This window comes from Lissotriton helveticus, chromosome 10, assembly GCF_964261635.1.
Source record: "Lissotriton helveticus chromosome 10, aLisHel1.1, whole genome shotgun sequence".
Taxonomy (NCBI): domain Eukaryota; kingdom Metazoa; phylum Chordata; class Amphibia; order Caudata; family Salamandridae; genus Lissotriton; species Lissotriton helveticus.
Window position 1 is genome coordinate 638162025 of NC_136071.1, and position 24719 is coordinate 638186743.

Sequence of the window (24719 nt, forward strand, 5' to 3'; positions counted from 1 at the left end):
ACAGGGTGTATGGATTAGGGAGCGAAAGGATGGATGAGTGTAAAGGATAAATGGATGAGTGGAAGGATGGATTGATGGATTGATGGGTTGGTAGAAGGGTGGGTGGATGGATGGATGAGTGAAAGGGTGGATGGATGAGTGAAAGGATGGATGGATGAGTGAAAGGATGGATAGATAGATGAATGGAGGGAAGGGTGGCTGTATGGATGAGCGAAAGGATGGACAGATGGCTGAAATGGTTAGGTTTGGAGATGGATGGGTGGGTTTGGATATTGATGAGCAGATGGACTGACAAATCAACAGATGGACGAACATATTGGTGAAAGGCTAATGGATGAAAGAATGGATGACCATGTAAAAGATGAAATGCTAGATATCAGTGGATGAAAGGATGAATGGATGGATGCTTAGATGGAAGAGACAGAGCAATTCTGGAGAGGACTCCAGTGACTTTTTTCGCTTGCTTGGTGGCATAAGAGCTTTGGATCAAAGTGGGGGGGGTATTTCAATTTTCTGGTTACTCACTTGGCCTGCACTATGCTCCTTTCTCTACTTGGGGATTATCAGGTAGGTGTGGTGCTGTTCGCCAGCACGTTCTTACTAGACAGGCAGTATTTGGTCTCATAAAGGCCTCATTGCCATAGACATTCCTGGTACTGAACAAAACTACTTTGTAAAAGAGCAGAATGTTGTCACACACAATGAAAGAATTGAGTGTTCCCTGGGTTATTAATTCAAATGGGGAACCAAATCATTCATTCATCTCATTATATTGTCGCTCAGCCTATTCATCAACCCTGTGCTATAGTAGAACCACAAAAACATAGATTTTGTGTACAAAACTTCAGAATCTTTATTATAAAAAAAATTTTGTTTAAAAAGTATTCAATACATTATAAAACATAAATTCTCCACAGATAGTTAAAAACAATTTCCGTCTGTTCAGTAGTGCCTAGGTTTCGGTATTTTTTTGGTCAAATACATAGGCACAAGATGTACAGATTAACACACTTTCCAAAACATCAAATTACAATAAAAATAATTATAAAATATACACAATTAATACATCCCCTGGTACCCCGCAGGGGATGTATTAATTGTGTATATTTTTATACTATAGCACAGGGTTGATGAATAGGCTGAGCGACAATATAATGAGATGAATGAATGATTTGGTTCCCCATTTGAATTAATAACCCAGGGAACACTCAATTCTTTTTTTGCAATATTACCCTGTTCCTGTGGGTGTTACTAGAAGGGTACTCTCTTTCCTTTTTAACTAGTCACACACAATGAAGCCAGCCGATAGATAGGATGAGAAAGCATTTAAATAAAAACAAAAAGTCTTGGTTAACTCAGATTGAATTAGGGGCTCAAATGTTAAAGTAAGTCACAAAAGTGCACCCAGGATATATGTCCTTATATTAAAGCAGATTTACGTTTTTCATGAATTCACATGAATTTCCTTAAGTAGGCCAGGAAACCGTAATTCTACAAAATATTTGCGAATTGCATTTTAGCATGAGCAAAGATAAATTTTCCCCTAGTGGAAATCTGAGTGTTTACAAGTTAACTTTTCCTCGAACCACATTTTCCCAGCCCTGGAAGAAACTTTACTTCTGCCGTTGTCAGGGGTAGTAAATTTCCAACCTTTCTCAGTATGGGAAAAGATTAGAGAAAAGCTAGTGAAAACCCCCAAAAGTCAAATCCTTTTATAGTATTAGCCTGACATTAACCAGAGAGGCTACTATCAGAGCTCTTCTATATTGAGATGGCTGCCATTATTTTACGGCGCACTATGTGGCACCAAAGGGACAAGTGGATTTTGTTACAGGACAAGTAGATTTATGAAGCTACTTGTCCTTTGGACAAGTACATATTTCATTAAATTCCACACCCCTGCAGGCTAATGGTTTATCTGAAATTAACAAGGGCGTCTGCAGATTTCACATTCCAAAACATAGTTTCTGGTCTGTTTCTTCATGCGTGGCCACCATTATCTCTGTTTTAATAATGACACTGTGGCGGAAACCCCTGCATGTGCAGAGACGTGCCCTTCATGTGCTTCTAGGATTAGTCCTAATCTATGTTCCATGTTTGAAATTACTCTATCCCCCACTCCATGGATTAGAGCAAACAGAACATTATTCGCATCAGTTATGTATGAGTATTTGAGTGGAAACCCTTTAGGTAATGTTTTACCACTGTCTTTGCTTGAAGCATTGACAGCTAGCATTATTTTGCCATCTATTTTTGTTTTTGAATGAGTGATTGCAGCTACGGAAGCCGTTTGCACATCTGTCTTTGCGGCTTCATCAGCCAATGAATTCCCTACAACGTGAACGCCATCACGTTGATGACTCAGCGTATATTTTACATAAGTGTGTTGTAGTCCTTGTCGTAACTGAACTACTTGTTCCCAAAGCAACTTATGCTTGTTTATGCCACCTTTTGCATCTTTGTAACCGTTTTAAATCCAGTTCTGCAAGTATTCATTGTAAGATTGAACACAATAATACGAATCGCACACTGAGTGTGGGTAATTCGCGGTCTGTATTCTCAAGCGCCATCTTGAATGCTTGTAGTTCAGCTCGCTGAGCTGTACAGTCTCCTAGAGATTGTGTTTTAGTGACCAATAGTCGGAATATGCCATCGCGCCAACGACCTTTAACGATCGTGCATGCAGCACTATAAGCTTGTTTGCCCCCGCGTAGCGGGCTGTGCTGATCGGTCAGTATAAATTATACATTCTAGAGGCAGAATTTCAGTAGGCAGAGGACATTCTTGTTCATATTGTAGAAATGCTTGTGTTTTCAAATAAGGATCAAAAACATATTCAACATCTGTTGCAGCAAGAGAATTAACCCATTGGATGTAAAGCTTTAGCATTTGGAATGCACGCTTTTGTCACTGCCTCTAAGGCAGGTACAGGTGTAACAACCCTAATGCTCTTACACTGTGCGAGGGCTCTCTCTTTTGCTACAGCAGTTTGAACCGCTGTCAGAATTTTTAGGGCTCGCCTATCCCATTTCGCAAGGAATGGATAGGGGAGAATTTTAGTGGGCAAAATAAGTTCTCAAACCATCGGGCGGATTTCCGACAGTTCACGTGAACACAAGCACGCGCTTTTCCCCCACATTGGCTTTCATGCTGGTTTATTTACACTTACTTCAAAGACATCCGCTCCCCCGCCCACTGCTTCACACTTCACGGCCGCCAGGCCGTGTCTCCCATTTCTCCTCCCCCGCCCCTTGCTTCACACTTTTCACGGCCGCCAGGCCGTGTCTCGCATTTCTCCCCCCCTCCCTCCCCACAGCAATGCCAAGAGCTTGTTTATATATTTTATTTGTGAAGGTGTAATAAGATCATCTTTTCTCCTTTCGAAGGTCTGACAGAATCAATCTGCTTGAGTGAGTAGGTAAGAAAACGCATACTTGGGAGTCTAAATTGCCTTCCCCTTGCTTGCAGAGAGAGCTGCATTAAGTGAGCTCACAGCCTGTCTTCTAGATGTTACATTTTCACGGCCAGTGCTTCCTGCAGCGACCGGACAGCCATGCGGGCGTCTGCGAGAAATGCATTTTTTCAATCTTAAACGCTGTCAGCTTAACTCTTTAAATGTGTGGTATTTATTTTGAACACAGTGTTAGAAAAGAACGTATTTTCGGGCATAAGCATTAGAGAAAATATGTGTTTCTGAGCTATTCACCGAAGGGGTCTTTCCCACCCCACCCAGCTCTCAGTGCCCTAGCGCCGCAGCTGGCTTTGATTCCGGGGACGTGGACTTTGGCGTTAACTCTTGCACCGCTCCTGATGCCGCTGCACTCCTGCAGAGGGAAGGGTTAAAAGGCAAGGCTATCAATGACGTTGCTTAACTGCAGCCCTTCCCGCACGTTCATCGAAAGTTTCGTTTTCCAGCGTGGCTTTCTCTGTGAGTGACACGTTTCTGCACCTCAGGTAAGGCCCATGCTCTGTGGTCTTCCTGCCTGCTGTCATTGACGAATCAGGTTTTTTTAGGCCATTTAATCCGTTTCTTTTTGGTGATGTGCTCTGAAGGGCTCCTTTGCTTGTGCAGTGACACATCACACGTTTTTGTTTGAGGTGGTTCTCATGTAAGCATCACTTTAGGAGGAGAAATATACGTTGTGTTTGAGAGTACAAATGTCAAGTGTCCATTGTGAAGCAGATTTGAGCAATTTCCACCCATGATTGTGTATTCGTCGCAGAAGTATTGAGGCTGCGACCACACGGAGATCTTAATTAAGCATTAGTACAGAAAAACCCGGTGTGTTGGTACCCCCTGCCTATTGTAACAGTGGTTCTCAATGCGCAATTTTCTTAACATAGGCACGTCGTGGAAGTGATCCGTCAGATAGGTAGGGCTTTAAGTGTGCCGGGTCCGTCCGGGTCGTAACTGAAACCGCACATTGGAACGGGTCTCTATCGGGCTGCCTATATTCAAGACCTTAACTCTGCTAGTAAAAGCACTCACCGATTTCTGATTAATGAATTAAAAAAAGTTGAAGATAATCTATATCAGTGATTTAGTTATGTTGATATTTCACGTTTTTCTTGAATTCCCCAAGGGTGTTATATTGTGTTTTTTTAATTGTATTCGTACAGCATATTGTCAGTGCTTTTAATGGAAATATAGCAGTGCAGGTACTCACTATTTAGAGTACCTGTTTACTGCAGAGAAGTTACCTGTTCACTCCCATTAAATCTACTGCAGGAGTGCTGAGAAGGGTAGGCTCTCTCTCAAGTGATAGAAGTATAGGTACTCGGTACTGGACTCTTCCTGCCCATTTAAAGCACTACATATTCCTCTTGTATAGTGCATACGTTGAACAGAGTCGCCACCAGGGATTTGTTCTTGAGAGCACTGGACTTGAGGCTGCAGGCAGCGCGAGTTCTTCAAAGTGCCTTTCAGGGAGTCAAAAAAAAGATGTTCAGAACACCTGGTCATCCAATCCTTGGCCTCTGCAGAGAACAGAGTAATGATCTCCTACTACAGTTGCATTCGTCATTCTGTGCAAATGTGTATGAAGGAGATACACAGTTGCCTAAATCTTGACACAGCGAAAGTAAAATAAATGCAGTGTTTACAGGTGAGCGGAGTGTGTGGAGGTGGTGAAGTGAGGGAGATGCAAGTAATAAGTGCATTTAGGAGAGGGTGCTGAAGAGGAAATGGATGAGGTTTAACATATGTAGATGGACCAGATGTGGAGCGAAAAAGCAAATGTATGTCTAACAAGGAGTTACATGAGCGATTGCAACACTTTTTGAAGACCATCACCCCTTGCCTTCCACAAGCCTCTGTAATGTTTAATTGAGTCTCACATTTTAGGAATTGAAGCATGTTCAACATTATTTACAACACAATCGTTGTTGATACTCGTGTATCTTCAACAGCTAGCAACCACTGACAAAGCGAATAGTGCTGACTGATTTTAGGTGTATCACTCGTTATATATCCGGATGTAATAACAAGAAGCTCTGAGAGGAACCAACATACTAGTTGGGTGACACGCTATGGGAATCACAGAAATTGTTTGCGTTTAAGCCACACCCTTAATTACATAGGTCACACCCCTTCTCGAGAGCCCACACTTTTGTCATCCCACTTAAAGCCCTACATGGAAGTTATGTGATAAAGGTTATTTGAAGAATTGAGCAAAACCTTGCTGTCACACAATTTTTTTTATTGTTGGCACTACCCAGTTTTTCTGAAATTAAGCTTTCTTTGTCAAAATTGAGCCAAAATCAATTTTCCAACTGCCCACTTTAGTGTAGTACGGAGTAGGGTGACCACCTCATTACAGATACGGTCTCCTGCATCACTCACCACCAATGAAACCCCTGTATCAATCACCAACAGTGCAACACCTGTATCACTCAGCGCAACCACTGCATCACTATGCACAATCCCAGCTTCACAAAGCGCAACCCCTGCATCACTCAGCGCAACCCCTGCATCACTCAGCGCAACCCCTGCATCACTCAGCGCAACCCCTGCATCACTCAGCGCAACCCCTGCATCACTCAGCGCAACCCCTGCATCACTCAGCGCAACCCCTGCATCACTCAGCGCAACCCCTGCATCACTCAGCGCAACCCCTGCATCACTCAGCGCAACCCCTGCATCACTCAGCGCAACCCCTGCATCACTCAGCGCAACCCCTGCATCACTCAGCGCAACCCCTGCATCACTCAGCGCAACCCCTGCATCACTCAGCGCAACCCCTGCATCACTCAGCGCAAAACATGCATCAGTGCGACCCCTGCATCACTCAGTGCGACCCCTGCATCACTCAGTGCGACCCCTGCATCACTCAGTGCGACCCCTGCATCACTCAGTGCGACCCCTGCATCACTCAGTGCGACCCCTGCATCACTCAGTGCGACCCCTGCATCACTCAGTGCGACCCCTGCATCACTCAGTGCGACCCCTGCATCACTCAGTGCGACCCCTGCATCACTCAGTGCGACCCCTGCATCACTCAGTGCGACCCCTGCATCACTCAGTGCGACCCCTGCATCACTCATCACAACGCCTGCATCACTCAGTGCAACCCCTGCATCACTCAGCGCAACTACAGCATCACTCAGCGCAACTACAGCATCACTCTGCGCGACCCCTGCATCACCCTGCGCGACCCCTGCATCACCCTGCGCGACCCCTGCATCACCCTGCGCGACCCCTGCATCACCCTGCGCGACCCCTGCATCACCCTGCGCGACCCCTGCATCACCCTGCGCGACCCCTGCATCACCCTGCGCGACCCCTGCATCACCCTGCGCGACCCCTGCGCGACCCCTGCATCACCCTGCGCGACCCCTGCATCACTCATCACAACGCCTGCATCACTCATCACAACGCCTGCATCACTCATCGCGACCCCTGCATCGCCCTGCGCGACCCCGGCATCGCCCTGCGCGACCCCGGCATCGCCCTGCGCGACCCCGGCATCGCCCTGCGCGACCCCGGCATCGCCCTGCGCGACCCCGGCATCGCCCTGCGCGACCCCGGCATCGCCCTGCGCGACCCCGGCATCGCCCTGCGCGACCCCGGCATCACCCTGCGCGACCCCTGCATCACTCACCACCAGTGAAACCCCTGTAACACTCTGCGCGACCCCTGCATCACTATGCACAATCCCAGCTTCAAAAAGCACAACACCTGCATCACTCAGCGCGACACCAGTTCATCCGCGGTATGGGGTGTCACCACCGGCATCTCTTTTTCCCATTCTTCTGCTGCACTCAGTGTTGGAGAACTTTCTGATCTACCATCGTCTCTGTTGCTCCTTGTTGACCTCGGGCTGGACCCCGGTTGGCTGAGCTCCACCACAGCCTTGAGAACCTTGCTCCTTTTGACTTGAGCTTCTGTCGGGGATGGTGCTCTCGATTGCCCCCAGCTCGTTCTACCATCTCCTGCAGCCGACTTCGACGAGCTGCCTCGAGACCTCCTTCCCGGGATAGTCTCGAGCCAATTCCATGCTACTTGGCCCAACAACTCTCAGCTTGGCGGGGAACAGTATTGTATATGGGAGCTGCATGTGTTGCAGTTTCTTTTTCACTGCAAGGAATGTGGACCTTTGTCTCTGCACTTCCCTGGTGAAGCCTGCGAACACCATCACGCTGCTATTCCCAATTTGCAGGTCCTTCACTTGTCGAGCCTGCTTGAGTATATGGTCCCTATCTCAAAAATGGAGCATGCGAGCAATGATTGGTCTCGGTGGTGCTCCCGTCTGGGGAGTCTGGCCGGCAGCCTATGCGCTCTTTCAATTGCATAGAACTGAGAGAGGCCCTCCGGTGCTACTTCTTTCTTGAATCTGTCCTCCAGGTATAGCACCATATTATCGCCTTCCTCCGTCTCAGGCACCCCCACTATGCATAGATTATTGCGGCAAGAACTCCCTTCACTATCTACTGCGCGCATTACCAGGACTTTAATTTTTGCCACCACCTCCATGAGAGATTTCTTTAGGTCTGTTATTTCTGGAGCTACGTCCATGAGCACTTTCTCTGGGCCAGTAACTTTTTCCGCAAGCCTGTGATGATCATCCTTTAGGAGACTGAGATCAGTGTCTATGGAGTCTCTTTTAATTTCAAGTGCCTTACCAGAGGCCGTGCTAGCTTCCATGATGTCTGCTAATGTCCGCTTAAAGTTTGCTGCATCCCTCTACGAGTCTTGGGTATTATCTTCGTCATCTGTTGGGATGCACCCTCACCCTGCGATCACGGTGCTTTATCATTATTTCATGGTCCCCATGGTGGTCGTCCACCCAGGTGTTCCGGGCACAAATGATCGTGCTTTATATATGGCACTCCTCTTCTGTGGCACTTCACCTAGTGCCAACTCTAACATGCCACAACGATAGGCTAAAACTACGAGACCCCCAAGCTGTGAGACTTGCGTACCGCCGCACAGTCTCCCCTTACTCCTTCAGTCGCCACTGTATGTCTCAGTGAGGTTGCCACCTGAGCTAGGCATTTCTCTCCCACAGGGTAACATTATGTGAAGATCTCACCGACGATCAGCCATACTGGAGGCCCATCCGTTAGCACCCAGCTCCTGTGCACCACTCATTCATATAGCGGGCCGTGTATGCAGCCCCGAAAACGTTCTCCCACTACCAAGATGGTGGTTGACAATAGGGTGTGGCTGTCCCCGTGGCCTCCAACAACCCCCAACAGTTCACGCTTCTCACCTCGGGTCGGCAGGGAGTGTCCCTTCCACAGTCAGTGCGTGTGTATCTGGTCCCTTGCCTGCTCAGGCGTACATCCGCGGGAAGGTGCAGCCTCTCCGAAACGCTCTCCTCCATCTTCCCACTGCGGCCTATAAGCGCCACCCTCAAGTTGCAGCGCAGTTCGGTAAGCTGCCACACAGTACAGTCGGGGCCTCAGAGGCCACTGTTCAATAACTAGACCTCTCCACTAGTATGGGCCTGCACCAATCTTCTGGGCCTGTGCTCGCAGCCCTCAAAACTGCAGTCTTCCCTTGGTTCAGGCTCCCGATGCAAATCCAAGCAGGCTGCTTGACAGGTCAAGGGAGTGCCCCAGTGTCCTGTAGTCTTGTCGGGCCCCGTCAATTATGGGGGGGGTGCCGGTCTGGTTTACCGCTGTCGTCGGGCCGCTCCTCCTTTGTCTCACGGACGCAGGCACTCGTTTCTGCGGTCTGGAGCTGCCACACTCTGCACTTTTCACCCGGCCCCTGTGCAGCTCTGTCGAGGAGTCTGCTAATTTCCACTCCTGCTGCCCTACTCCTCCGCTGTTTAAACACTCACCTCACTCCCTATGACTCCGCAGTGTCTCTATTGCGAGTCACATCGTGGGAGCCATCTTGGATTCCGCTCCACTGGAACGCATCTGCCTCATCAGCCTCCGTTTCCGCCTGTTCTCTTCAAATCATCGGGCCCCTTCGTATCGGATACCTCCCTGAAAGGGCAACCACTGATTTTGTCACTTTTTGGGGGGCTGGGAGCTCAGGATAGTACCAAATACAGGAGTCCCGGGCCGGAGCTCCGAAGCCTGCTCCCATCTACATCGGCATCAAGGCACGCCCGCCCCGCCATTTGATTATATATTGATGGTCTAAGTCAAACGTATCTTTAAAGCTATATGAGTTTTTTCCTCTGTATGACTCACAATCCTATATTCTGCTGCATGTGGTCACTTCAGAAGGCAGTGTATCAGTGACTAAAAAATGGTGGATGCCTGTTTTTATGTTTTTTAAAGGTATTCCATAACTTACATTAAAATAAGTGTTGAAAACGTTATTCTTTTTTCTGAAGCAAAACCTGACTAAAGTTATAAATATTTGTGTGCTAATATGTAAGGTAATGTGTATTTGACTTTCTTCACAGACTTTGTCTGCCATCTTGGTTGGGGACATTGTGTTTGCATACGTAGTAATGGAAGAAAGTCGAAACTTTTACATGTAAATAGGGTTTTACTGTTCTAGAACGTTTGCTGCGTTGTGTTGTCAATCAACCAATGTTGAAGTTTAAATAATTTTTCGTAGTGTTAGTGTTTTTTGGGCTTGTGTTGTGTGGTAATACCATCTTGAAACAAACTGCAAAGATTTGCGATGCTTTGCGTCGACTTGCGATGTGTTGTGGTCTGTTGAGTGGAGCGCCTCCCAAAAGTTTTTTTTACATTAAAATGTTTAAAAAAATATAATAGCTTACATTATAATAATATAGTTTATATAAATTTCATTTTAAATGATGAAACCATATATATTAGTTTTGTTATTGATAAAAAAAGTTGCATTGTAAAGGTTTGGGTGTTAACTATGCGTGGAAATAGTTTGTATATACCAATGTATGTTTGTGGTAAAGATGTGTGGTAAAGAATTGTGTGGTAATGGTTTAGTTGTGGTAAAGGCATGCATGGAATGTCATAAAACTACATATTATTTACTAACTTACCTTGCAGATCTTTTAACAGCCATGCTTTCTTTCTATTGAAGGGTGATACAGCGGATTATGAACTTTTAAAGCATCAGTTGACTGATCCAGATATAAAGGTAAATAAAAGGCGATCATGGTTATTTGTTTATTCATCAGACTCTCTGCCAGTACAGCCACACGTAAATTGTGCAGAATACCATTGGTGTAATTAATATATGTTAAATATTTCTTAGGAATTAAGGGGAGCTATTGAAAGCAACCTAAAAGAGATGTCTCAAAACAGGCAGTCTGGATTAGAAATAGATTGGATTGAATTATAGGATTTAAAAGCTTGAGAAAGCAAACTTTCTGCCTGGCAGCCTTAGAAGTGCCCCCCTTCATCTACACATAGAAGGATTCGGAATGTAGTGACCTTTCGTCATTGCATTGCAGGCTACATTTTGGAAATGCAGTATGCTGTTGCAGTCTATTTCACTTCATGGTTTCCCATAACAAGGTGATTTTTTGTTAACCCTTTAAACTTGGTGATTTAATACTCAAAATAAAACGTGAATGTCATTAAAAGTTCACATAAAGCTGTCAATTATGAGGTACCCTTCACATTCATTGTCAGCCAGATATCTCAGTAATCACCTCTTTGGTATTATAAGACAGACTGAAAACTGGACCGTCTTGTCCATGTAATTTTTCAATTTCAGCTTTGTGGTGTGAGAGGGAGATACGTTGAAGCAGATCCCGTCTTTATGAAACACACTGCCTGATTTGCCAGTAACTTATTATTAAACATTACAGTGCTAACTAAAAAACTGCAAACAATTCTGTAGATCGTGTCAAAATAATTGGATTTTCTCACTTGTGGTACAGGATGCCCAAATTCTGAGCTGGCTGCAAGAATTCCGGGGTTCAGTGATGCTGTTGACCAAAGACTTTGAACAACTGATCACCATTGTATTGGTACGTCTTGCTGCACTGTGTTCTTTTAAAGTTAGTTCGGCTAGGGGCACAAGTAACCAACTCCATAAAACATCTTTTATGTTGCAGAAGTTGCGGTGGCTGAATCGAAGTAAAGAAATTGTAGAAGAGTATCTGGCTTTCCTGGGGAATCTGGTGTCTGCACAGACTGTCTATCTCCGAGCCTGTCTATCCATGATTGCCTCAAATTTTATACCTCGTGAGTTTTACCCTTTTCTGTGTTCATTCACTTGTTAAATAAGAGCCTATTTGTAATTTTTATGATGGATTTATTATATAGAATGCATTCATGACTTGCATAACAGGCATTTATTAAAACAGTATAATTTCTGATTGCCCGCTTGATGACTGACCGTGTTAATATATCGTGGATTTAATAATCATATTACGTGGATTTAATTTTAAGTTAAAAGCACTTTGTATAAAAAAAATCAGAAACTAATATTAGGACTATCATTTTTTTAAAATCCTTTTTTGTGATAAAATGACTGAGAGCACAACATTGAGCCTCACATGATCATGGTAGAACATTTGTGACGCCGCCAGCCCCTACAAGTGTTTAAATCTGAGAGATAAATTATAGGCATCTATTACTGTTGTGACAGACAGTAATTGTGTTGAGGTATACCAGTGTTGTAAAGTACGCCATCATATTTTAGTTTTATTATCACTTGCCAGACTTTTAGAGAAATCCATAACCTTAAATAATTCGAGTGGAACAATTGAAGTGGCTGCAACAGCGGTGTTTTTGCTTTTATAAGCATTTTTCTAACACACTGGTCGTCTGACAAATGTTTTTTTGAAGGAAGACTCTGGAAACAGTTAGCAGTAACATGACCGGAATTAGTGTCCTGAGCTATGCAGCCGGGCTTTCAATTTGACTTGTGTATTTGTATGTATAGTCAATATCCATGCTGTGTAACTACTGCTGCTAGATCCCCTAAAGAGTTGTGCATGCATACATTGTGTACATCATTTAGGCATAAAAAAAGACCTATCTGCTGCCCCGCCCATCTTCCTCATTGGGAGGACCTACCACCTGAACACCCACTGCGCTCTGCAAGGCCTGACTACGTACCACAAACTGGTTGTTTTATCCACCAGTTTGGTGTCAGACCTGCCACCTGACCCACATGCTGGGCAGGATGTCCTGCCCACTCTGCAGTAGGACCTGCCAGCTGACCGACTGACGGCCCGTCCACGCATTGCTGTCAGTGTAACTTTGTCTGTGTCACTGGGTGTGCCCTAATGTTATTCAGTTGTTTGTATGTCAATAAGGGACTTGTTGAAGAAACCAGTTGGAAAGTTGCAAGGAATGAATGCAGATTTGTGAGTAATTTATAAAAGCTGATTTATACATAATTTTTCTGGGACACCCTGCATGTTTTTATTAAACTCTAAAATAATTGATGCGTTATTCTGCCACACCAAGAGATGTTAGTGTAATATCCAAATTTTGAGTTACCTTTCACATTATTCCTCCAACAGCCCGAATATTAATTCAGGATGGCAATGTAAATATTTCGGACTCCGAAGATGAGGACAGTGAGTATACGTTCGGTCTTCATTTGTTTTTTTTTTAAATTTAACTTCATTGAAAATGTTCTGTTCTTCCTAGTTCTCCTCTAGCAGAAATGTTTTACTGTTTTTGAGAGAGGATAAGTTATTGTAGGCCATGCTGCTGCTCCATAATTACATCTGTGTTTTTTTATTTCAACACCTCTTGAGTTTTATAAATACATGAACAATAAAACAGACAAAAAATATCAGCAAAAATGTGGTGAACAGCCATAATACTGATTATCATATAGAATCATGTAATCAAAAAGTTAGTGGATATAGTAACAAACCTAAATATAAATTACGATAACATATATAATACTACTTATCTAATACTGGTTAACCATATAGAAAATGCATATTTATAGTTGGCAAGTGGAAATGTGGATATCCAAGAGATGTTTTCCATATTAGAGACTTGATTGGCGAGGACCTTTTAGTTGTGTTAAGACCATTCAAATCCTTTCCTTGGATATAAAATGCAATCCCACCAAGCCTGTACGGATAAATGGTTTGCAGATTTCTAGCTCATATTAATGTATTTGATCGCACTTGAAATAAAAAGATCAAATCTTTTCATGTCCATATATATTAAGAGTAGTAAAGGGTGAAGATTTGTTTATGACTATGTCAATGGTTAGATGAGTACCAATTTGTGAAATTATATCCCAAACATTGGACCAAAATTGAACAATACTTGGATGATCAAAAAGCATATGTTTCACAGTACCAGGTTCCAAATTACACTGCCAGTTATCTTGCTTACTACAGATTTGCATGATCTAATTTGACAGGAGACCAATAACCGTTGCTTGATATAAATGAGTCATTTTAACAAATATATCGTGGTAATCAACAAGAAATATTGCAGTCTGATTTTTTTCATTTGCTGTGGGGCGTTGTTGGTATAGAGAATGGGATTCCAAATCTCACATAATTTTGTCATTTTGGAAGAAATAGTAAGTATTACCTTTTTATATATTTTATAAGTAACATGGCCAGAAAATCTATGGAAATTAAAGAAAAGCTCCATATCAGTTAATTGAGGATGAGGAATAGACCAGTTATAGGCATTAAGGAGTGCATTGCATAATATCACCTATTGACGGTAAGGAGAGGAAGAGATGTGAAATTTGGTTTGTATATCGAAGAAGGACAACACATATTGCTGCGAAAAATATCAGAAATGTAAAACATCCCAGTATCAGTCAATGTAGCCCAGCATGAGACAGGTGTATTAAGTTTAATCCCAGAATTATACCATAATTACACTTTTTTTTAAAAATAGACAATCTTATTATGAAATAATGCATCACCATTAGCTAGTGCAAGTTTTGTTGCATTGATGATTGAAGTTTGAGATCCTAGTTTACGAAGGTCCATGGTAAGAATTGCAGGAAGAGAAGAACAGCAATATTCCTCTCACTTAAAACCCATTTAGGTGTTTGATTTAGGATCTCAATTTGTAAAGCAATGAACACTTTGTGCAGTTAAAGAGAAATTTCGGGGAATCAGGAATACCAAGACCACCCTCCAATGTTGAGGATTGTAACATTTTAGTATTAAATCTATTTTATTGACAGAATATAAGCATTGAACAGGTCAAATCGCCTACAACCCAGCGGGCCGGCAGAGTTGATTGCAATTGCACCAGGAGATTGAGGGAGCTTAGGGCCTTTAACTATTATACACAGCATGCCGCCTACAACCCTACAGGGCCGGCCGCGTCTTAAGGCAGGTAACTGGTATGGAAGATTAAGGGTCAACACCCAAGGGATTTGTGAGGCGGGAGGACCAGGGTACCTTTTGCAGGCCTTGAGGCAATAGACCCATTGTCAAATGCCAAGTATAACATCGGAAGTATCCAAAAACAGTGAACGAGTGGAAAGAGAAAAAAGAAGAGAATCAAAACAAAACCAAACAAAGCCCACACCCTCCCACCACCCAACCCCCTCAGTGAGCCATCCAACACAGGAAAAGAGAAAGAAGGAAACCATATTGACTCCCGGGATTCTATGCGCCACCGTTGAGGCAGTAGTTCTGCAAAAGGAAAGGAGAAGGGGGGGGGGGGGAACAGGTCCATGCTAGATATTTTTAAGGAGGGGCAGGGGCGTTCTCGGGGAGCAGTTCAAGGACACGGCGATATCGAGGGCAGGTCATTTCCCGGAATTCTGTGGAAAGAATAGTCCGGAATGGGGCCAAGGTTTTAGCGAAGTCGGCAGACTTCCCAGCCGCTGTCATGGAGAGCTTTTCCATCGCTAAGGGTTCCACAGCTGATGCACCCAATGTATGTGTTCCGGAGCAGTGTCTGACTTCCACTGTGCTAGTATTACTCTGTGCGCAGCGTTCAGTGCAAGCACCATTTGCCTCCCCTTAAGTGAGCGTAAGGGGAAAGGATAGGGCATTAGGAAGGCCTAGAAGGGTGTGTGCAGGAAGTCGGGCTATGAAGGTGGTGAATGCCTTATCAATGTCATTAAGTATCTGATCCCAAAAGCGAGTTAGTATAGGGCATTGCCAGAGTAGATGTAAGAGAGTTCCCGGGCTACCGCACCCTCTCCAGCAGAGGCCAGGGTTGCCAGCGGCAGATCCTGTCAGGAGTATAGTACCAGTATGTGCCGATCTTGAAGGCTGCGTATGTGTGACTCGAGGAGTAGGTGGTGTGGTGTGCTCTGTAAAAAACATCCTCCCATTCCTTGTCCGATAGCGTACTGCCTAGTTCTGTCTCCCAACGTTTCTGCCCAGCTGTGCGCGTCGAAGGGAGAGCCGCCGTAAGGAAGGCATATATTTCTGAGATTAGTGGCTTGTCGTCTTTTTTGCTAAGGACCCATTGCTCAAATGGCAGCTTTGGACGAAAAGCCAGAGATCGCGTCTCGGGCCCCGATAGCCAGTGTGCCATTTGTGAGTGCAGGTAATAATGGGGTGCAGACAGGTTATAGTCTGCTCTGAGTGCTTTGAATGGGATCAATCCCCTAAGATCAAAGAGATGGCCTAGGCGTTTGCAACCCCCCTCTATTCAGCGTGCCGCCGCTCCCTTATTCACCCCTGGCGGGAAAAAAGGGTTCATGAAAAGTGGGGTCAAGGGGGAGGGGAAGGTGGACAGATGAGCATCTTCGGGATACCCTGTCCCACGCGAGCATTGTAGGACGCTGTTGTAGATACAACGCAATGAAGACAGGAGATGAATACCTTCTTCAGTATTTATTGATTGGAGAAAGATCTCAAACGATGTTCATGCCAGACACAGCTGGACAAACTGACAATGATGCCACAGGTATGACATCATGCTAGAATCTACAAAGCATCACAGAGATGTGCCATTCCAAGCAGCATCTCAATGGAATATAACACATCTCCCCCCTTTGCAGTAAAACAAATCTAAAAACAAGTATGTGAAAAAAATGAAAATAAGAATAAACAAAACAAAGTAAACAATAGTGACATGCATTAAAAATGCAAGTGACTCAAGAAACATAATCACTCAAATACGCTGGAAGTCTTCTTTCACCAGCTCCCCTCAATACACGAGATACACCACCAGACCCATCTCCCTCCTTAGCAACCATACCATGTTCATCAGACCCAGTGACCTCATCAAAGGAGGAAGGAACAACAGGCTGTTCTCTAGAAAATTCAGCATCATTCATCAACATCCATGGTGAACAATCCTCAGATTCGGACTTATCCTCTAAATTTTCTACATGTTTGTAATCTCGCCTTTGATACAATGCCACCTCCTCAAATTACATGTTTGACCATTTGTCAGTTTGACCCAATTATCTCCCATAGCCTTAACTTTGAACGGTCCTTTGAATTTGTTCAAGAAGTTACTATGGCCACCAGGTTTTACTTCGACCCCATCCCCCACGTCAATGAAACGTCTGTTCTCACCACTCAACTTGCCACAATGCGAACCTCCCACAACCAGTTTCTGACGCATCCATGAGGGAAGTAATTTAGTGCCTGCCTCCCTCCCACGCATCATTGCAAATGGACTCTTTCCCAAAACAGTGTTCACAGTAGTGCGATACTCCCAAAGCTTTTCACTTACAGAATCATGCACAAGCAAACCTGCACCATGTGCTAATTGCATAGTACCAATAACCATGCGATTAATGCGCTCAACTAATCCATTTCCCTGTGGATTGTACAAAGAGCAACAATAGTGTTTTATACCCACAGAGTCCAAAAAGAACTTCATTTCTGTTGAGGTCAGTTGCGTACCTTTGTCGGTAAGCAACACAGAAGGAAATCCTTCCCTCTTAAAAGATGTCAGGAAATGTTCATGCCAGACACAGCTGGACCAACTGACAATGATGCCACAGGTATTACATCATGCTAGAATCTACAAAGCATCACAGAGATGTGCCATTCCAAACAGCATCTCAATGGAATATAACAGACGCGTGACGGGAGAGGAATAGAAGCCCCATGCCCGAGCCGGTCGTGGCATCCAGGTATCGCGCCCAATGTGGTGGCCTGCTACGGTTTGGTCCATGAACACCCAATATTCCTCGTTCATGGGATGGTTCCACTCCACCAAGTATCGCAGCTGGGAGGCGTAAAAATATCGGGCCATATTGGGAAGGGCCAGGCCCCCCGTTTTCTTAGGTCTCTGAAGCTGTGCTTTGCGTAATCGTGGCGCCGACCTGCCCTGGATGAACCCTTCTATCGCTGACTGTATCTGTCGAAGTGTATGCGGAGGGGGTTCAGGCGGAAGTGTTTGAAATAGGAAGAGAGCCTGCGGTAGTATATTCATCTTAACCGCTGATAATCTCCTGAACCATGTCCGAGGCAGTCGGCACCAACAGTGTAGATATGTGCGGATCCGTTGTAGCAGCGCCGAGTAATTTATTTTCGCTGTCTGCACTAGGCTTTTGTGGAGGACCAGCCCGAGGTATGTGATGCCGTCGGCCACCCAATCAAATGCAAACCAATTCCGGAGAGCCTTCACCGTCTGCGGGGAGGCTATGAGATTGAGCACCTGTGACTTCTGCATGTTGATTTTGAAGCCAGAAAACTGGCTAAATTCACAGAGGTCGTCCACAAAAGCCAGTAGAAAGGCTAGGGGATGGGCCACCGAAAAGAGAAGATCATCGGCATATAGACTGAGAAGGTGTTTATCTAGGCCGAAGGAAATACCAAGGGCAAGAGGGTTGTCTCCGAGTCGTTGGGCCATTGGCTCCATATGGAGGGCGAAGAGCATCCCCCTCCCCACTGCAAAGGGCGCCAAAAGGACACCACTGACCCGAACAGCTGCCTGGTGTGCGCTGTAGGTGCTCGCAATCCAGCGCCGGAATCGTGGCCCCATTCCAAAGCGTTCCAAAGTCACAAAGAGATACGCCAATGTACACGGTCTAATGCTTTCTCTGCGTCAGTTGCTAGAAGAAGAACCTCTTCTTTAGACCGATGCACTTTGTCGATGATGTGGCAGATGCGTTTAGTGTTGTCCCTGCATTGCCTACTCGGAATGAAGCCGGATTGATCGGGGTCAACAAGACCTGGCATGTGGGGATTTAGTATGTGTGCTAGTATACTAGAGAATAATTTGATATCTATATTCAATAAGATCGGCCGGTATTGGCTACCAAGCTCCGGATCTTTACCCGGCTTAGGGATGACTGATCTATAGGCCTGCAGCATGGAGGGAGTAAGAGACCCAGTATCTGCGAAGGAGTTGAATAACCGTGTCAGCAGCGGGGCAAGCTCCGCACAATAAGTCTTGTAAAAAAAGGGCACTAAAGCCATCAGGGCCCGGTGCCTTCTGTGGCTTCAACCGCGCGATCGCGGATATCACCTCTCCTATACAAATAGGTGCTTCCAGGGAATCTGCTTCTCCCGCGGGTAAGGGTGTTATGGCCACCCCGGCGAGGTAGACTGAGGGATCTGAATGTAAAGAGGGGTCTGCCGTGTAGAGCGCACTATAGAAAGAGCGGAAAGCTGCCACAATCTGGGCGTCGCCGGAGATGGAGCGGCCGGCGTCATCACGGAGCGTTGGGACTGAATGCGCTTCTTGCTGGCTGCGAAGGCAGTGTGCTAGCATGCGGCTTCCTTTGTTGGAGCCCACAAAATATTTATGATTTAGGTGCACCGCTGCGTGTTCGGCGCGGGCGACATCTAGGTGGCGGAGTTGAAGGCGTTCTTTCTCCAGTTGATGCCACATGCGAGGGGCACCAGTACGTTTATTTATGGCCTCTAACTCCCTGACCGCGGCTTCCAGTTCCGCGTGTTTCGATTGCCTAACCTTGTTGGCATAAGAGGCATTGGCTTTAAGCGCTCCTCTGGTGACCAAATTGAGTGCCTCCCATACTGAGGATAGTGGTGTCGTCCCTGTCGTTAGTTGCAATCTAGACTGTAATGCAGCGCCTGACGTCCGCAACTACACCGGGGGACTGAAGCAGGGAGTCTCGCAGGTGCCAGCGCATTGCGGGGGCAGTATTCGCAGACGGGAATCGCATGGACAGTGTGAGGTGTGCATGATCAGAGAGGGCCTTTGCCACGATGGTCGCCCCTGTGACTAAGGTCCAGGCCGCGAAGGTAACTAGAAAGTGGTCCAGCCGGGCATACGTTTTATGCGCAGCTGAGTTATAGGAATAGTCCCTGATGGTCAAATGTGTGCAGCGCCAGGCGTCCTTAATCCCGGCGTCGCGCAGCCAGTCCTCGCCTGAAGTTGAGATGGCGCCAGCGACCCCAGTACGAAAGCCTGAACGGTCGACGTCCTTGTTCATCACTAGGTTAAGGTCCCCACCCACCACCACTGGGTCTGGAGAGTGCAATACTGCATCGCATGCCTCTATTAAAATATCTCTGGTCGTTCATTAGGGGAGTAAATGGAAGCGAAGGTGCTGAAGGGAGAGCCAATTTCAGCAACGACCCCGCCGCCGCCAGAACCAACCTCCACGAAGGGATGAAAGACGTAGCCGAGTGGATGACGACCAGCCGCCTGAAACTGAACTCAGACAAGACGGAAGTCCTCATCCTAGGCTCCTCGCCCTCCGCCTGGGACGACTCCTGGTCCCCCGCCCTGGGCACCGCACCCAAACCGACAGACCACGCACGCAACCTGGGCTTCATCCTGGACTCCTCCCTCTCCATGACCAGACAAGTCAACGCCGTCTCCGCGTCCTGTTTCAACATCCTGCGCATGCTACGGAAGATCTTCCGGTGGACCCCCACCGAGACCAGGAAGACGGTCACCCAGGCCCTCGTCACCAGCCGACTGGACTACGGCAACGCCCTCTACGCCGGAACCACCGCCAAGCTCCAGAAGAGACTCCAGCGGATCCAGAACGCCTCAGCCAGACTCATCCTCGACATCCCCCGACGCAACCACATCTCCGGACATCTGAGAGACCTGCACTGGCTCCCCGTCAACAAGAGAATCACCTTCCGTCTCCTCACCCACGCACACAAAGCCCTACACGACCATGGCCCGAGCTACCTCAACAACCGCCTCAACTTCTACGCTCCCAAACGCCACCTCCGATCGACCAGCCACGCCCTCGCCGCCGTCCCCCGCATCCGAAGAACGACAACAGGAGGAAGGTCCTTCTCCTACCTGGAAACCAAGACCTGGAACACCCTCCCTCCCGACCTTCGCCTGACCCAAGACCACCTCTCCTTCAGGAAGAAGCTCAAGACCTGGCTGTTCGAGCAGTAGCGGCACCCCCTCCCCCCCCCAAGCGCCTTGAGACCCTCCGGGTGAGTAGTGCGCTCTATAAATGCCTTGATTGATTGATTGATTGATTGATTGATTGATTGAATTTGGAGGCACAGGGCGTCCTTTAATCTCCTGTATGGGCCCGATTACTGAACCCTTAAAGTGTTTGGCGACTAGGATGGCCACTCCACCCCTCTTGCTTGTCATAAAGGACCAGTACTGGTGGGGAAAGTGTTTGTATCGCATGCAGCGGGTGTCTGATGTCAAGAGGTGGGTCTCCTGAAGGAGGCAAAGGTCAGCACCCGAGTTTTCTAAAAGGGATAACACTGCTCTCCGTTTAGTTGGATTGCTAAGGCCCCGTGTGTTGAGTCTGAGTACTTTAAGGTCTATGTGGGGAAGGGAGGGGGTAGTTGTGCTCCTAGCAATGGTGCGCCGCGCCCTATTGGAAATGAGTTAAGCGGAGCTTGGGAGACGGAAACTTCTAAATCTGTTCGATTGTGGTGTACGTGGCCAATATAAGGTCTCATGAGGAGGAAACCCACCCAATACCAAAACAGAAAAAACAAACGCCAATATAAAACAACAAAATTGGTAAGACAAGCGCCCTACAGGGCCGAAATTGGTTGGCTACTTCAACGTGATTCAAAACATCCGCAACCATGCGGAATTGACAAAAGTTTGTCATGGTATACAAGTATACTACGTACGTTATGGTAATAGAGTTCTGGGGGAAGGCGTCAATTCAAGTCCAAGAAAGCGGGCGAGGATGTCGGTCCTCCAGCCCTCTCGAGCAGTGACTTCCATATGTTAGCAAGTGGGAGGAATCAGGTGGGAGAGGTGTTGGCGGGACTGCCAGCTAGTGACGCCAGGACACTGTCCCGTTCCTTTGCGTGGGCAGCTGCGTCCGGTCCAAGGGGCAAGGAGGAAGGTTTGCCCACAGTGTGCCATCGGTCTTGGCGTGAGTTGCAGGGTGTGGTTGTTCCCCGTGGGTGCGCTGGTTCCGGGGGTGGGAGGACAAGAAGGTTGGAAGCCTCGCGCAAGGAACGTATTTGGTGCAGTTTTCCATCGTATTTGAAGATAATGCGAAAAGGGTGCCCCCACGTGTAGGGGATCCACTTCTCCCTCAGGCACTGGCTAACGGGCCGGAATTCACGTCTCTTGAGCAGTGTGACCGTGGAAAGGTCTTGGTAAAGCGTTGGTGTGAGGCCACGAAATTGCAGGGGGTGAGAGTCTCTGGCCTTAAGCAAAATACTTTCCTTTAGTTGAAAGTTGTGGACACACGCTAGGATGTCCGGCAGAGGTGCGTTGCTCCGGTGAGGCAGGCCCACTCGATGGACTCTATCAAGTTGTATCGCCGTAGTGTGATCCGGGGCCAAGAACAGGGCCTGCACAAAACCCTTGATGTCTTCTTCCTCCATTCCCTGCTTCACATCTCGGATACGCACCTTGTTGCGACGGGAGCGGAGAGCCTCGGCCTGCCCTTGTAGCTCGATATGTTGTTCCTTGAGTAGGAGAACCTCCTGTTGCAGCATCTCCAGTTCCTCGTCGCGACCATTCTCATGTTCCTCCAACGTTGCGACCCGGTCTCCAATGTCCGAAACATCGCGGCGAACTTCTCGTAAATCTACCGCCAGTTGGTCTTTGAGCTCTTGGAGGTCCTCTTTAAGGGCGGAGAAGAGCGATGTTATGAAGGCCTGGGTGAATGGAGCATCCACTCCACCAGCCGCCCCCGTCGCCGCCTCCGGGCGTGGGTTTGTCACCTTGGGTTGGAGCATGTCTTTGACCGAACGGTCTTTCCTAGGGCGCCCAAATGCCATGTGAGGGCCCAGTAACGACTCTGCTGTGGTCTGTCGCCAGTAAGCAATGCGGGCACGGATGTGAGGGGAAGGCGTTGAAGGTGTAGTAAGCCTGGCATATATGGTGAGCGAAAGGGCCAATGGCGACGCCAAGGCAACAGGCGCCGCAATGTCAGTTGTAGATGGTGGCAGTTACTGGCGGTCGATGCGGACCCCTAGAGGAGATTGCAAGCGGGGTTTCGCGGAAGCGGTGGGCCTGCAGGCGTCTCGTGGCAGTTAGAAATGCTGCGGAGGGAAGGAGGACAGCGCCATGTCCTTTCTCGCGCCGTCCACCACACCGCCTGCCAAACCGTTCCTCGGTGACCCTCTAAAGATCAGTGGGGCCACACCGGGGGGCCCTGCGCAGTCCACAGGAAGAGATGTCTCAGTCCACCCACTGGAGCCAGTCCAGGCACTCACTGGATGGTGGGAGCGACCCGCAGATTCAGGAGGGTGAAAGTCTAGGCGCCACTATTTTGGGCAAGACTGCAGTCTTATAAAGCGTGGTAGCCCCTCAGATCTCCCCCCCCCCCCCCCCCCCCCTGTCGGTGCCAAGCGGAAAACAGCTGCAGGTATGATCAGGGCTTCAGCACCTGTCCCAGTGAGGGGGGGTGGGTGAAGGGGGCGAGGAACGCGCCTGCAGGCCTCGGGGGTCCAACGACAAAGAGCGGGCCGTACCTGGAGTTCTCCTGGGCGGGGAGCCAGAGTAGTGGTGCGCCGCTGAAAGGCCGGTGGGAGGCTCGCCTATCGCGATCCGGGACTTTCTTGTATGTCCCGCTCAAGGCCTGCCGAAGCTGCAGCTGCTCCACAGGCCGGCGCGGCGCGATGTCCGGGCCGATGCACCAGCGCCAGACAAAGCCCAGCGCGCCACAGGAAGGCCCAGCGCGCCGCCGGAAGCCGAGTCTCAGGAGCGGCGCCGTGGTGGCAAAGGTCTGGCTCCTCGACAATCCGCACACTCCCTCAGCGGGCGCTCTGCAGACAACGCCCGCAGGCCTCCACAAGCGAAGGAGGGGGAAGGGAAGCGCCCCGGGCGGGCCGCAGTCACCAGGCCCCAACAGTCCGCTCACAGCACCACGCGGCGGGAGATCAGCGTCCTTGCAGTCCGTGGCGGTCCCCCGTGCCTCCAACAACCTCCGTAGGGAAACAGAGAAGCTGCAATGGTGTCCTCCACCCAAAGTCACCCGTGTATGGAAGGCGATGAGAGTGCTAATGAATTTGGCAGGCCGGAGCGACCGTGTGGAGCGTCTTACACGGTCGCCATCTTGGACACACCCCTCAATTGTAACGTTGTATATTTAAAACTGTTGTTCCAGATTAATTTATTGCGAATTGTATTGAGGTTTTCATAGAAAAGTATGGGAAATTACAGAGGCAACAATGATAGTATTTATATTATTTGTGGAGCAGTTTCCACAAAATGCCAGGTAATGAGCATTAATAGAAACCATATACATACGACATATGATGATGTTCAGTAGATATGTTTCAAGAAGGCTATATTGAGCCTCATGGTCAGATCGAGGGGCTAGGGAGTTCCGCGATTGATTTGTAAAGCTTCTCTCCTTGCTGGTTACCTACTCTGCTTCCCTCGAGACCGGATCTCGAGGGATTACCTGGCATTTTGTGATTAGTTTTTTAATTGCTACTCCATTTTTAGGTTGCGCCTTCAAAGTCTCTTGTAATCAAATATACATCTTAAAAGGGTTTTATAGCCCTCCCTTACTTTTCATTTGTTTGTGTGCTTGCCACTTTGTTTTCCCCGGTTTCTTTTGGTTGTAGTATGCTATTTCCTACTTTGTGTTTACTTTTTTTTTTTTTTTAATCGGTGGAGCTTGCCCACGCTATACAACATGGCTTACAGGGAAATCCAAACAAAGCAAACACAAAGCTATGATGGACGGAGCGCTGAAACCTTTCAGACACTCACACCCAGTCACAGATCTGAGTTGAATCCATCATCATTCTTTAACTCACTTCGTCACCCCAGTTCAGACACCGCTCTATGCAAATCAGTCTTGACCCTGTGCCTCGTGGGAACAGTCCAGACCGAACTGCCAAGCCATGTCTACCCTGGACCGGAAACAAGCATCCTGTGACTGGTTTCGGGGTAATACTCCTCATCAGCCAGGCTAGCTTGAATCCAGTGGCAAAGTGAGCAAGGGACCCACGTCTGGGCATCTCTGCCAACTAAGGACGAACAAAGCAAACACAAAGAGATGATGCCATAATTACATTTCACAAGCGCTATAACCTTTGTATCTGCATCTGCGCATTGAGCTG

The 24719-nt window shown here is 47.4% G+C and overlaps 1 protein-coding gene across 2 annotated transcripts in view; it reads left to right on the plus strand.

Annotated features, from left to right (window-relative positions):
• The window catches only part of RRN3 (RNA polymerase I transcription factor RRN3), a 423539-nt gene that overhangs the window by 32824 nt on the left and 365996 nt on the right, over positions 1-24719 (plus strand). The window contains exons 3-6 of one of the 2 annotated variants that reach the window (XM_078663171.1): positions 10475-10531; positions 11280-11369; positions 11457-11586; positions 12876-12932. In XM_078663171.1, coding sequence (XP_078519297.1) covers positions 10475-10531; positions 11280-11369; positions 11457-11586; positions 12876-12932 — 334 coding nt within the window. Of the gene's footprint in view, positions 1-10440; positions 10532-11279; positions 11370-11456; positions 11587-12875; positions 12933-24719 lie in introns of both variants that reach the window. The other variant, XM_078663172.1, reaches the window with a different exon arrangement.